This window comes from Ambystoma mexicanum, chromosome 2q (assembly GCF_040938575.1).
Source record: "Ambystoma mexicanum isolate Mex_15411 chromosome 2q, UKY_AmexF1_1, whole genome shotgun sequence".
NCBI lineage: Eukaryota > Metazoa > Chordata > Amphibia > Caudata > Ambystomatidae > Ambystoma > Ambystoma mexicanum.
In genome coordinates, this window is record NC_090924.1 from 1,437,942,282 (window position 1) to 1,437,956,103 (window position 13,822).

Sequence of the window (13,822 nt, forward strand, 5' to 3'; positions counted from 1 at the left end):
GGAGAAACTTCTCTGACTGGTGTAGGGTACAGAATGTGTATCCTTTCCTATGTTCCATTCCTTTGGTTTTGTCTTTTCTACTTTCTTTAGCCCACAAGGGCCTGCAAGTGGGTACCATTAAGGGTTACCTGGCGGCACTGTCCATATTTAAGCGCTCGTCTGAGCAATGTTTTTATTTTAAGATCCCTTTGATTTCTCAGTTTCTAAAAGGGCCAACTAATGTGTTTACACCGTCGCCTTTCCAGGTGCCATGATGGGATTTGAATTTGGTTTTAAAGTTCCTAATGGGAGCTCCGTTTGAGCCCTTATATTCTTGTCCATTGAGACTGTTGTCCTTTAAAACTGTGTTTTTAGTTGCGGTTACTTCCGCACGCAGAGTGAGCGAGTTGCAGGCACTTTCCGCCAAGCCACCCTTTACTGTTTTCCATAAGGAGATTCTTCCAGCGTTTTATCCTACTCCACATCTGGTAAGGAAGAGGAGAGGCTCCATAGGTTGGATCCTAGAAGAGCTTTGAGTTTCTATCTCTCACGGATGTCCCGGGTCAGAGTGGACGATCAGCTCTTTGTTGGTTATGCTGGAAGGCGCTTGGGCCAGGCTGTTTCGAAACAGACCTTGTCCAGATGGATCATTTTGACGATCTCCGAGTGTTACTGTTTGGCGGGAAAGGACCCTCTAGTAGGCTTACGGGCTCACTCTACTAGAGTGTGGCTGCCGCCACTGCTCTACAGAGGGGTGTTCCGATTTGCGACAACCACATGGGCCTCTGTCCATACTTTTGTAGGACACTATGCCTTGGACTCCATCCATGGGCAGGATTTGGCCTTTGGTAAGGCAGTCCTCTATTCAGCCATTTCATTGGGCAGTCTAAAATTGTAAATTCTTTTCCCACCTCCATACGTTGGTACTGCTTTGGGAGTCTGTCATAGATGTGGAATACGTCGGAGGACACAATCCCCTCAAAGAACAAGTTACTTGCCTTATCTGGTAACGTTCTTTCGATGGGATGTTCCTCCGACGTATTCCACATCAAACCCTCCCAGCCTGCCCCTCTACAGAATTTCTTATGCGATTGCAGCTCACGTTTCCGCAAAGCTTTCTGCAGTCATACTGGCAGGAGATTGGTGCCACACATTCTGGGAAAAAACTACAACTGAGGCTACGGGCGCTGTGAGTCCTATATATAACCTTGTGATGTCGACCCGCGACGGAGGCCCTTCGAGGGACAAGTCATTGACGCAGGGACGCCTACGCCGAAAAGTTTTCCGAAGCAGCACAGCTGTGGTCATTACCCGTCATAGATGTGGAATACATCTGAGGAACATCCCATCGAAGGAACGTTACCAGATAAGTAACTTGTTCTTTAGGTCCTATGAGACGACAATCGTAAACAATAACCAATTTCTGACAGCTAGGAGCTGGATTAACTGGTGTGCTGCCCTCTTTTTGCATTATCCACGCAGCATCCTGCAATCCGTATTCAGGGTAATTCTGAAGTAGTCTGAGGTGTTCTGCTGGGAATAACGACACACAAGATATGCTTGTTAGCAGACAATGTCAATTTGATGGTTATGGAGCCTGTGGAGTCTCTTTGGGTGATACTAACAGAAATACAATGGTTGGGTAAGTGTTGGGTTTTAAAGTCCATGCTTCTAAATCAGAAATGCCTCATCCGGGTGTGCAGTTGTTTAAACGAATAGAAAATCGCTGATATTTATATCTAAACCTATATAACGAAATAAATACAACATTTTAAAAAATATATGGGGTGTGGGGGTAAGGGGTTAAAATGGGTAGAGAGGGGTTTGGGGTGGGATAATAAACAAAGGGAAACGGGCTCTGGGGTGGGCATTAAAAAGAAAACTTTTTTTTTCATTATAAATGTTTAGATAAATTCATTATTTTTCTGTTCTTTATAATCACATGTAATACTCATCCGACCTTCCCCATGCCTAACATAGACTGAATGGCTTACCAGATTCCACATAGGTGGGCAGGTCGGTCATTGAAATACTGTCCGATGCAGATTACCCCATGACTGGATAATATGGATAAGACAGGCTTTCTGTAGTTAAAATGAATTATGCTTCAAGCTGTTCCTAGTCCTAATTTCCGTAGTGTTCTGCCCAATGTGCGGATAGATGTCTTGAACCTCGTGTGGGCTGGCAAGACCAAGGCTGCTTAAAGTCTTATTTGCATCTCGAGAACAGGAGAGTCTTTAGAGCCCAGATCTTACTACACTTAGGAAAACGGTCAGGTATATGGTGATTGCTGATTGGACTTGGGTGAGTTCTGAGAAATACTGGTGTTCCGTGCAGCAGGCAAAAGCAAGGCATCATGTATGAATGTAACCCTAGCCTTGGCCTCAGCAGAGTTGCCCAGCCTGTTCATAATCCCAATCAACCAGGCCATATTAGAGGCATGGACAAGTTGAGTAGCACCGAAATGACTTATTCGCTTCCTTGTTTAGTCCATGTCCACTGTTCTTCATCAGTGATTTCACCCCATCTCTGGTAGAAAGTTTGTTTTCAGGTGCGAAGCAAGGGTGGGTGTGCAAACATTGAGGACCTTCCTGTGAATAACAAGTGCATTATTTTGCCAAAAAATGCAAACGGGACTGTGGTGTTGGGGAACAAGCACATCTTTGCTATCATCGGACATTGGGTGATGCATAGCTCAGTGCAGCTTCATGGCAACCCACAGCCATCTAGTGGGAAATCCAGAATGTGCAGAGGACCAAAGGAATGAGCTCAGGGATTTTGTAAGCTGATTAGACAAGAGCGGGACAACAGAGGGACGACCTACCAGGCAACATGGTAAGCAGAGCTTGGCCCAGAGCTAGAGGAGGTCATATGCAGCAGTGATCATACAAGAATGATGCATACCATGTGCACTCCACACACCGTTTAGATGGTATTGCACACTGGCATGCCTACAAAGAATGGCACCCAGTTGAGGTTATCCAAAGCTGAGAAATGGTTGGCTTGAAGTGAGGTCATATTGAGGAACTGGCCTTACAATATGGAGAGTTCCCTGCTCTACTGTACTGGGGGATTCACACATGGGTCTTTTCCCCTTGGCTTGGCATAAGCAGTTCTTAGTGGCACACTTGCCTATGAACGCAATGTTGGTGTTTACCTTTTTATGAGGAGCCAGGTACAACTCCACCATCACACCTATGGCGCATGAAAATGACTCATATTGGCTAAGGAGTCACTGATTGCATATCTGAGGGGTACTGGTGCAAAATTATGCATGCATCTGAAGGGTGAATATAGGGCGGCTTCTCCTGCACGACAAGCACTCCAGACTTTCGAGGCAGACTGGTGTTCTGGATCTTTGTAAAATGCAATAAAAAGTGTTAAAGAATGAAATTCATTTATAGTGTTCTGAGCCACTGCCATTTGATATTGGGTGATGGCCAGTTTGTTCTAATTGGATGAGAAGCATTGGCATGGTGCCATGTGTAACAAAGCATTATCTCTTGGTGCATGTTGCGGGGAACCCTATAATACATCAGGCTCAGTGTTTTTACAGTGAGTAATATCGGAGCAATGCCTAACTGATGTGGAGTTGTGAAGAGTCTATGGGCCTCATTACACGGAAGGCGGTAAGGGTTTACCGGTAAAACCTTACCGCCTTACTACGAGGTCCCTTTGCGGGTCCTCCCTTAATGCCTGGTTTTTCCAGGCGTTAAGGACGGGACCCGCAAAGGGACCTCAGAGCTAATTACGGTACCGCAATTAGCGGTACCGTAATTAGCACCTACATCATTCCCATTGAGCCCTATGGGGCTGACTGGCTATTATGTAGGGGTAATGGAGGATGGCGGAATTAGCGCCATCACCCACCTTGGAATATGGCGCTAATTCCGCCATCCACCAAGGCGGACCCGGTAAGGGACCGGCGGCAGCTATGGCGCTAATAGCGCCATGGCTTACCGCCTTCCGTGTAATGAGGCCCATTGTCACGGGTGGGCGGTGCGGCAAGGGGATGAAGGGTAAAAGAAGGGCGTTTGCACACAAGGAATGAGACCTTACTTAAAGGAGGTTAAAATGGATTTTTCAAATTGAGTGGCTCAAACTGTACTGAGTGGGGCGTGTACAAAGAACACAAGCTTGAAGTGAGGAGATGAAGGTGTTCTATAAATGTGTCCATTCAACAGGTCTAGCGTTGGGTAGGTCCGCGGTAGATGGGGAGAAGGTTAAGGGTCTGTTGACCAAGTCTGCACTGTAAACATTTCTCAGGGTGTTTTAGACAATTGTAGTAATTGTGTTCCCAATGGCTGTGTTTTAATTAACAATGCATTCTTTTTTGTGCAAAGCCTTTCATGTGCTACTACATGTCTGACATTTATATCTCTGATTACTTCAGACAGGTCGTGTTCTCTACACCTGCTTCCAATCTGTCCAGGCCCAGAAGAGCTCGGAGTAAGTACTGCATTGGCCGGTTGTATGTCTTCCATCTATGCCTGGGTTGAAAGCTCATGCAGTGCCTTTCTATGACCAAAGCTGTCAATGTAGAGCAGCAATGTAGAGCAGCCCGAGTCGTGTTGCCCTCCTATGTGGGTTACCCCTATCGCAAGTATTCTGTAATATCCACCTCAACCCTTCCATAACATTGTTGGCAACCTCTACCACGTCCCTGCTGATGCCACCTGACTTGCATCCGAGCCCTAGAAACCTGTGCTCTGCCATTGGGTCACGCCTAGCAGATTTTTCTAGAATTCTGTGGCTTTTCTCTTGCACAGTTGTACACTCTTTCTCCACACTGCCTAAAGTATAAAATCTCAATAAATACACTTTAGAAGGTTTCATTTAAAAAGTCTGGGAGGGAAGCGGGGCAAGGAGGAGGAGCCGGGAAGAGCAGCAGGGTGGGTTAGTATGGTTCCTGCTTTCCAGTGTTCAATGGGAGGGAGAATGATGCACAGCTTTACAGCAGCGATTTCCTGGATCACTCGGTAAATGTGGCTGAACAGTGACTGGCATCTTGGAATGGCAATGGCCTGGTTAAGATATAGTTTAACAGGCATAGCATTGAATATAATATTGTCTATTCAACAATGTTATAAGCAATAGACTGTCTCATGGGAAAGTATGTATCTCTGGTGTAGGTTAAAGGTAAGTAAGCTTTCATAGGGAGAGTCTTTTAGCATGCCAAGGTTGACTCTACCAGTTAGGATCACCACCAGTGCCTGTGGATTATCTGGAACCAAATTCTATAGCCCTTACTTCCGTGCTACACACCCATCTGATACGTTTAACTAGAAGTCGGCCTCTCATCAGAGTCAATGGGTGAGGCAGACTAGTGTCTGATTGGCTGAGTGGTATATGGTTCTGATGCTGTGGTACCCTCCAGTGTTACATTTTGTCCAGTGTTGGATATAGGACTCACAGTTCACCATTGGCAGTGTTGGGTGCTGGTTCTTTTGCAAGTTTTCTAGTGGAGATGAGGTGCAGGCAAGAAGGAAAAGGGCTGGCCCACTGGAAAAGGTGCAGAACTGGAGTAAGGACAAACTTTGCTGTTTGCAGTATGGGCCTGGCACTACGTACTGTGATGAATCTGGTGATGTCATCACTCCCTCTCCAGGAAAACCCTTGCCTTATGGCTTGGGAAGGACAGCCGCTAGCTGGTCCCGACCCTGGAGGTGGCTGCCGGAGGGAGGGCCATTTGAGGGGAGACAACCCTCATTGGAGGGAAGGAGACTTATTGGCAGGAATATGGTATTCCCCCTTTCCAGTCAGGGTATGACATCCCCCTAAATTCCCAAACCTGTATGGCCTATTGTGGTGTAGATCTAGTCCAACCACCATGTACTGAGAGCAGAGCTCTTTCTGACAACTTTTGCCAAAGCACTGAGACTAGGGTGAGCACGAGAGTAATGCATAGCGCCAAACCTTCAGAACTAGAAATGCACTCTAGTGGTTGGAAGGATCCAGTAGGTGCCGGCGCATATAAAATTGCAGCATGCAAGAAAGATGGAAAAACACTTTCTGGTGCGGGTCGAAGCGAAAGGCAAGCCAGCTACAGCACAGAGCAGAGGAGCTCCTACCGGCACCTAGAAGTCCAGAAGGAAAAGGTTTGCTGCATGCAGGCCTACGGCAAGAGACGCTACCAGGAGGAGGTCCAGGCACTGAGAGTACCGGAGGACAGATGAGACACCAGCAGAAGGAGGCGGTGCCCCGGTGGAGTGATCAAGGACTGCGGGGAACGCTAAAGCAGCCAGATAACACCAGTGAGTCCAGAGAAGGGGGTGGTGGGGGGTGGGGGGGGGAGTGCATCGTATACTGCACGTCGAGGTAAGGCATAGACACTTGGGGCGTACCTGGGCAAGGTTGCCGGGATGGCGAGTACATTTGAAAGGGCGGCAAACCAAAGGGGGTAAAAGACGCAGTACCTGAATGAACTGAATTAATACGTGTGGGGAAAGTGCTGGGAGAAGAGTAGACCAGACAACCTGTTACGAGTCTAGGACCTGCACCCAAAGAGAGAGAACAGTTTGAAAACTCTGGTAGGAGAGTAACCAGGTACGGGAGAAGCATGAAGGCACAAGGGACGACTCCATACCCCTTTGGTGCAGTTAAAGTAGAACGAAAGATGCATATCCCTTAAGTTACACAAGAAAGTCCTGGCAGGAGAGTATACTAGGCACGACGAATGCGAGTCTGGGACCCGCACCCAATTACAAATAGAGATTCAAGAAGAGGAAAGACTGCCTCCTCGAAATGTGAAACTGTGGGGAAGGGAAGCATACCCCCTGATCTGGAAAGCTGACTGTACTGTGAAATACTGGAGAAAGAAAATAACCCTTGAGTGTGAAGTCTAGGGGAAGGGAGCCATACCCCCTTGATTGGATAATTGCATATTACCAGGAAAGAGAAATTATTGTGGGTTTCTAAGTTCAAGGAGAGAGAGAAATCGAAACCCCCATTGACTATATAAAATCAAGATGCAAGGGATTATATCCCTGGACTGGAAAAATAAGGTAAACTGCGATACTGAAAGGAAGCCAGATGAGAACAGCACAAAAAAAAGGCCTGGCGGGAGAGTACACCAGGTGAATTGATTAAGAGTCTGAGACAAGTGACCAATCAATTAATGGATTGTAAAATCCAAGGGGAAAGGAAGTTGCACTCTTTTTGTTGGAACATTGAAGAAAGCTTCAGATGGGCAGTTGAGTCTATATCCCTTTGCACATTTCTTAGCATTTAAGGGGCCGGTTAGAATTTTGGACACAGGAGGGAGAACTCTGTGGACATTCTGATGTAGACACCCTTCAGTTTCGTTGAGGCACAGAAACCCCTTGTAGTGCTAGGGCGAGAGGTCTTTCTCCAACCCTCCTTTTTACTTTAATAAAAGTTTATAACAACCACCTTAATAACCCCTGTGTTCGAGTCTTCATTACAGTAGATTCTGGCATTTTCTAGTGGCCAGAGGTTAGTATGAAAATGGGCACCTCAAGTCCTGATTTGTGATGTCCTTGTTAGTTCTTGGTCTTGGAATGATGGGTTTTGAGCGATATCGATTACCGCCACTCAGAGCTTTCTGTTGCTCCCATCTTCATGACTAATAAGCAAGGCTTCTGCTTTCAACACAGCTGGCCCAGCTGAGTTAGGGTAAGAGAGCACTGACTCTTCAGTTCCTTTTGTTTTTGATTTAGCAGTATGGTATCCACAGACCCAAGCCGAGCTTTGCCTTCAGATGAATTTTGGCAGGTTGCAGCAGCTTGGCTTGCAGTTTGACTTCCCCTTCTTAACTTTATTCTCGTGGCCCAGGGCTCGTCCCACGATTAGACAAATGAATGGCGCAGTCTCTGTGGCTATTTAGAAGCTAAGGAACTGAGTGAAAACTGTCCAATCAGAAGGGTGTATGCATTCGAATGTTTCGCAGCCCCACTAAACACTGGTGGCTGCCACATTCAGACTTTGCCCGGAATATCAAGTGTGGAGTCTGCTCAGGAATCCCAGACCTCTCCTTCAGGTTATCCGACCAGATCTGGTCTATGCTTCTCTTGGCATTCCGAGGTAGGCTGAAGCCATGTATTAATTCCTCTATTTCCCTAAACACAAAAGAATCCCTAATTATCTAGGAAACTCACAATGTGCTTAAAAACGGGACTGCCATCCTGTGGATTCAGTTCAAAGTGCTACCGACAAGTTAAGCACCAAGCTAACCATGCACAGATAATCAGTCAAGGGGAACATGTTGGCCAAAGGTCTCTCGGGGGCACATCATTCACGTCCCTGATTATGCATCAGCTTAGGTCTTGTCAGGAGAAAAAGGGTCAGTGAATCATTCCGGAGAAAAAGTACAGTCTCACAGTGTAGGGCCTTTGTGCTCTCAAGGCAGAACAGGGTTGAGACACTAAGCAGGATTTCATCATTTCTTTGGTATTTCAAGATTTCCTGTAATATTATTTTGCTCTGATATTGGCAATCTGGGGCCCATGACCTTGATGTTATAAAAGGGTTTGAAGGGTTAGGTCTATGGTAGATCGGGAGGTGTATGGGGGTACGTGAGCGTGATTCTATCAAATCGTGTTAATCTTTGTGTAGTTTGGGAGAGTGATCCCTTGGTTTTGTTCTCAAAGCATGCAATTTAATTGGGGCTCATAATTTGGTGAATTGACTGTTTTCTACTCATTGGTGCTCTCCAGGTTGCAATGGGGACAATGCTGTGTAGAGCTATAGTTTGGCCTTTCCTGCCACTTTGATCTGCTTATATCTGTAGCCTCTTCAGCTGCCTTTTCCCATTCTTATTACATACCAGTCAGTGCTTTATAGGTGGGTTTGTTGATTATCTTTTCTTTCTTTTTCCTCTGGTCTTTTTTGATTGTATGGAAGGCCTATCTGTATCTTTGTATACTCTTAGATCCTGCCTTGTCTAATATATTTTCTGCAGTTAGCAGTTTTCAATTCATACTCCATGTTTTCAGCAGAACCCTCCGAGCATCGGAGATGAATCCTAAAATCTAAATTGCTCTGTCACTGATTCTCTCTAGGCTGGACTACACTATTGTAACTGCCTCCTGTTTGGATTCCCAAAAAGGAAGTAATTAGGCTGTTCCAATTAAAACTAAGCAGCCCACCTTATACCTGGACTGGCGAGACATGACCATGTACCAGGACCAATCTGTAGTCTGCACTGGTTGGCCATCCACAGAAGAATAGTCAGATCATGTGCGTAAATGCATTCTAAGTAGAGCCCACAGATGGGGTACTGATGAAAAGATCTTACAGGCTCCACGGTTTGTGGAAAGGATAACCAAAGTAGGCTCTGAGATGTGGAATGCCCCCTCTTGCCCCAGGGATTGATATTACAACCAGTACACCCAGAAAAACGTGTTTAAGAAATTTTTCCTTTCTGGCTATATGGGGGCTAGAACCAATTACCCTTCAGTCGGCACTTATTTGACCTAAGAAATATATAAAATGTTAATCTACCAAGTCCAGATGTGCTGTTTTATACAGCATTTGTAAAGCTTAGATTGTTCATTCTCTCTTCTTTTACAAGTCTGTAGTCTTTTCTTTTGCTCTGTTTTACACCCTTTTGGGTGTGTCGCACCATACATTTCCCTTTTCCTGACTTCTTTGTATACATACTTTAGTATTCTGAATAAGAGTCGGTGCTTTCTAAAACAATGAAAAAATAAAGCTGTATTTGGCTAGTCCCAATGGTGGGCTTGATGCTCGATAGCCTAATCATTTCACATGCTTTTGTCTTATCTTTTTTCTAGTTATTGGTACTCGGGTTCAAGACAAAGCTGGCTGTGAAGTGGGAATGAGTCTTGGATGAGAAATGTCATTATCTCTTTCACTTGTAAATTTATATGAGGATACATGATAGGGCTATATTGTGGACTGTTTAATGCTTTGGACATGTTGAGATTATGAGTAAATTTGATGGATTTAGATCTGCCAGGTCATGGGTACACAATATGTGACTCCCTAGAGTTTTAGGACTACAATTCACATGATCAGGCACAATTGCCTATGCTGGATCGAGCTCAGAAGAGTTTCACTCAAAAGCATCTGGAGCCAAAGGTTGTAGTTTATTAGCAGTTATAGCAAATGGATTCTTTATGCAACTTAGATCTGCTAATCGGCTTCACTTTCATATAACAATGTTTTAACGTTTTTGAGTAGTTTCTAGCCAGGTCTGCCGGTCAGCCTATCTGGTGAGTACCTGTATCAGTGATATACATGTATATATTGTGATGAATCACAGGGATCTGTCGCCTTCTCCCCAAGGAGGGAGCCTTTCCCTGTGAGGCTAGGGAGGTGAGCCTGGTCTGCAACACCCTCCCCAGGGGTAGAGGTAAGCGGGACCTCACCAGGAGAGACTTCCCTTTTAGTGACAATGACTCCCTTTCTTATGAGGAACTTCCTAAAACACATACCAATAATACACCTCATAAATCATCCAGTGAAGAAGCCCCACAGCGACGTAATAATAGGAAGCAGACTGGGAAGAGTGAGAACCCACAAGTAACAAATTTGCGCGCATGCTGAAGGAAAACTGAACGTGCAGTGTCCTGTACCTGTGCGGAAATGGAGTGAAACCTCAGGCACACAGCGTACGTGAAGAGAGAAGCGGAGGCGGATGTTGGGCAGAGTTTGTATGCAGGACACTTTGGGACCACTACACACAACTAAGACAACGGGTGTAAGCAAACCAACCTTTGGTATAAGTCTGTACTACACAGTTTTTGGTAGCGGAGCTGAGCAGCCAGGCTTATCTCAAGAGGGGAATGTGAGCAGTAATGTTACACAGAGGTCTACAATCACAGGTGTTCAAATAAACTCTTACACTTAAGGTTTCTTGGTTAAACAGTTAAACAGTCAGTTTAAAACATTCACTAGAAGGAGGCAGTTAAATATCATACACAAATATACTTCAGTACTATACTCGTTCAGTTTCTGAGGCATTCAGACTACTCTGAAGGAGGAGCAAAAAGAAATAGGTTCAGAACATAAAAGGATTTCAATTATTCTTAGATATAGATACTTTGAGTTCACCAGAAGAGTCAATTCAATAGGCTAGGCTAAAGTCTTGGATAGGATAAAACGGTTCTGGTAAGTAAACGGTATAGTCTCTGTAGAAGTTCTCAGAAGTAGTTTGTAAAAAGAATTATATGTTGGGTCACAAGCTGCTGATTAGGCCTGCAAGTTGCGAGTTTCAAGCACTTTCACCGCGAGAGGTAAGTACTCTGTCTCGTTTCACAGTACCTTACAAATGAAGAAAAAGATGCAGCTGAAGACTTCTGTTCCTGCAGATCTTACTGTTCCTGAGCCTCAGTCGTGGGGGACAAGTGGGAGGACGTTGGGGGACTCCTTCACTGGGACTGGTCAAAAAGCTGGCACTTGGCAAATCTTCAATTCTGGTAGCTGTAGTAAAGCACACAAACTGGTGTCCCTATCCATGGTTATACGGTTTCCTGCAGCACTCTGAGGAAATTCAACCAGCTCAGAGATAAGGTGTCCAGGTGGCTTACTGTCGAGTTGATTGTTCCCAGGGAGAAGTCATCCTTGAAGGGTCTTCTCTGTCGAGGTGAACTTGCTGATTAAGACCTGCAGCAGGGCTTCACCGGGCAAACCAACAGTCCAGGAGTTGCAGCAGCCGTCCTCTTCAAGCTAGTCTTCGGTTTTTGGTTCCAGTGGTCGACTCTGCCTTCCAAACCACGAGACTCGCCTTTTATTCAGTTCTCTCCCATTAATTCCAGTCAAGCTGTCACTCACCCAGCAGGGTGGCTGTCCTTGCCGGACAGTCAGCCAGCCAATCATACCAGAGTGCATTTTGGGTCTCCTAGGAGACTAAGCACAGGGAGTTCCGGGCACCTCCCTTACTTCCTGCCCACCCCAGACACTCGGGCACTAGCGGCGGTCTTCAGTCCTGAAGCTTGCAAAAAGCGAATGAACAAAGGAACCAAACCTGGTTCGGCACGCAGAGCAAAACTCTAGAAGGACCTTTCCACACAGTAAATGGTGCTAAAAGAACGGGAGCTGTTTAAACAAAGGGGGCTCAAACGCCTTCTTGGAAAAACATGGCTCCTGCGATTTAACGCTACTGGTTATCGCGGTCGGGGTCAAAAATCATGGTAGTTCTTTGTAAAACCACTGGCACCAGCTTTTTCGAGAGGAAAGGGTAGCATTTGACTGCTACATGACTAGCTAGACATGGGATACTAAGTAACCCCTCCAGCACTCTATTGTAAGATGGGGTGTGTTGGGTCTAGGAATTTAAAGAGACTAGTAAAGTCAATTTCACTTTACTTACTCTGGGAAACAGTAGTTTATCCCAGAGAAGGTATTTAAACTTTGGGAAAGCCTGAAAAGGTTTCCCTGTGTTGCTGCACTGAGGGTGCTGTGTGACACAAATGAAAAGATGATGCCTGCAGAGTTGGTTAGACTCCATAACGAAAGGTAACGCAAGAGTAAAACGCATGAGAGAGTGGGAAAAGGGTCCCACTGAGCACGAAAGGTAACTGGGAAAGCGGGAGACCGAAGGCCATTACTGGAATGCACGCACTCATCCCAGTTGAGATAAAGTATTTACATGGAATGATAATCATTACTCGAAGATTTATACTCTAAGTAGTCAAGGAGAAAAACGTAAGATATTGCACAATAAGAAACTTTGTGAAAGGGGAAAAACTGATGAGCAGATTGAAACAGAGAATAAGGGCCAAACCCAAAGTGAAACCAGAGACTGTAGTGTTGAGAACCCAGCTTCTCGTTTCACCACTAAAACCCTGGACATCCTGTCCTCTCTCCTCTTCCTCTCCCCTTCCCTCTCGCAGCCCCCCCCTCTGGTCGCCTCTCCCTCTCCTTCTTTCTCTCAGACTACACCCAACGATGTTTCTAGACAATTCCGATCTATGATCGCAAAAGAGGACTGCCCTCTCCACCTGGAAAGCCAGCCCTTCTAAAGCCACCAAACGGAAGTTCAAAGTCATCCCCAAATCCTACAAGACTAACATTACCTTAGCCAAGGCTGCTTCCTTTAACGCCAGTATCGCTGAAGCCAAGTCAGGGTCCAAGGAACTATTCACCATCTTTAGGGACCTGGAAAAACCATCTGCAACCTCCCCCCGTCAGTCATCAAAGACAAGTGGTGTAATAGCATTCAGTCTGCCATGCTAGAGAAGCTCAACACCCTCCAAACCAAAACCCGCGGCCACCAAAAAGGCCTCTCCAACATCGTAGGCAACATGCGCGCTGAGCCACCCATCAAGACCACCGCCTCCCCTTTATTTGAGTTCAAAGACATCACTGAGCGAGAGGTCATCACCCTGCTCAACTCCATCAAACCTTCCAACTGCACAGGTGATGCCTGCCCAGCTAGCCTCATTAAAGATTCCGCACCTACCTTAGCCCCCTCCTTACAGCATTTATCACCTCCTCCTTCCAGTCAGGCCATGTCCCGTCTGGACTCGAGGTAGCTTGGGTACGTCCACTCCTCAAAAAACCCTTGCTTGACCCCAAAGTCCCTGGGAATTACAGACCCATTACCACTGTACCCTTCCTGTTCAAAATTTTGACAAAGCAGCTTACCTGCAAGTCCAAAAGTTCTTAGGGAGCAGATCTTCGCTGGTGTTCAGGACATCAGTTTCCATGCCTCCGGCGCTCTAAGGTTGCGCACCTGTCCAACTCATTACTCCAGCGGTTCAGGCTCAATGGTTCGACAGATCCCCAATTGGCTGCAGTAATTCTCTTGCCTGCCCCCAATGCAATTGCCAAAAACATTTTTTCATATTTGGACAGGTCTACTTCACCCCTAATGCCCAAGAGAGGGCCCAGATCCCTTTCCCACTTTGCCCTTAGC

At 46.0% G+C, this 13,822-nt stretch overlaps 1 protein-coding gene across 4 annotated transcripts in view; it reads left to right on the forward strand.

Moving 5' to 3' along the window:
• BRCC3 (BRCA1/BRCA2-containing complex subunit 3) overlaps positions 1-13,822 on the forward strand; it is a 197,196-nt gene that overhangs the window by 91,993 nt on the left and 91,381 nt on the right. For all 4 annotated transcript variants that reach the window (XM_069648986.1, XM_069648988.1, XM_069648987.1 and 1 more), the window contains exon 5: positions 4,373-4,428. In XM_069648986.1, the coding sequence (XP_069505087.1) occupies positions 4,373-4,428 (56 nt within the window). The remainder of the gene's footprint in view (positions 1-4,372; positions 4,429-13,822) is intronic.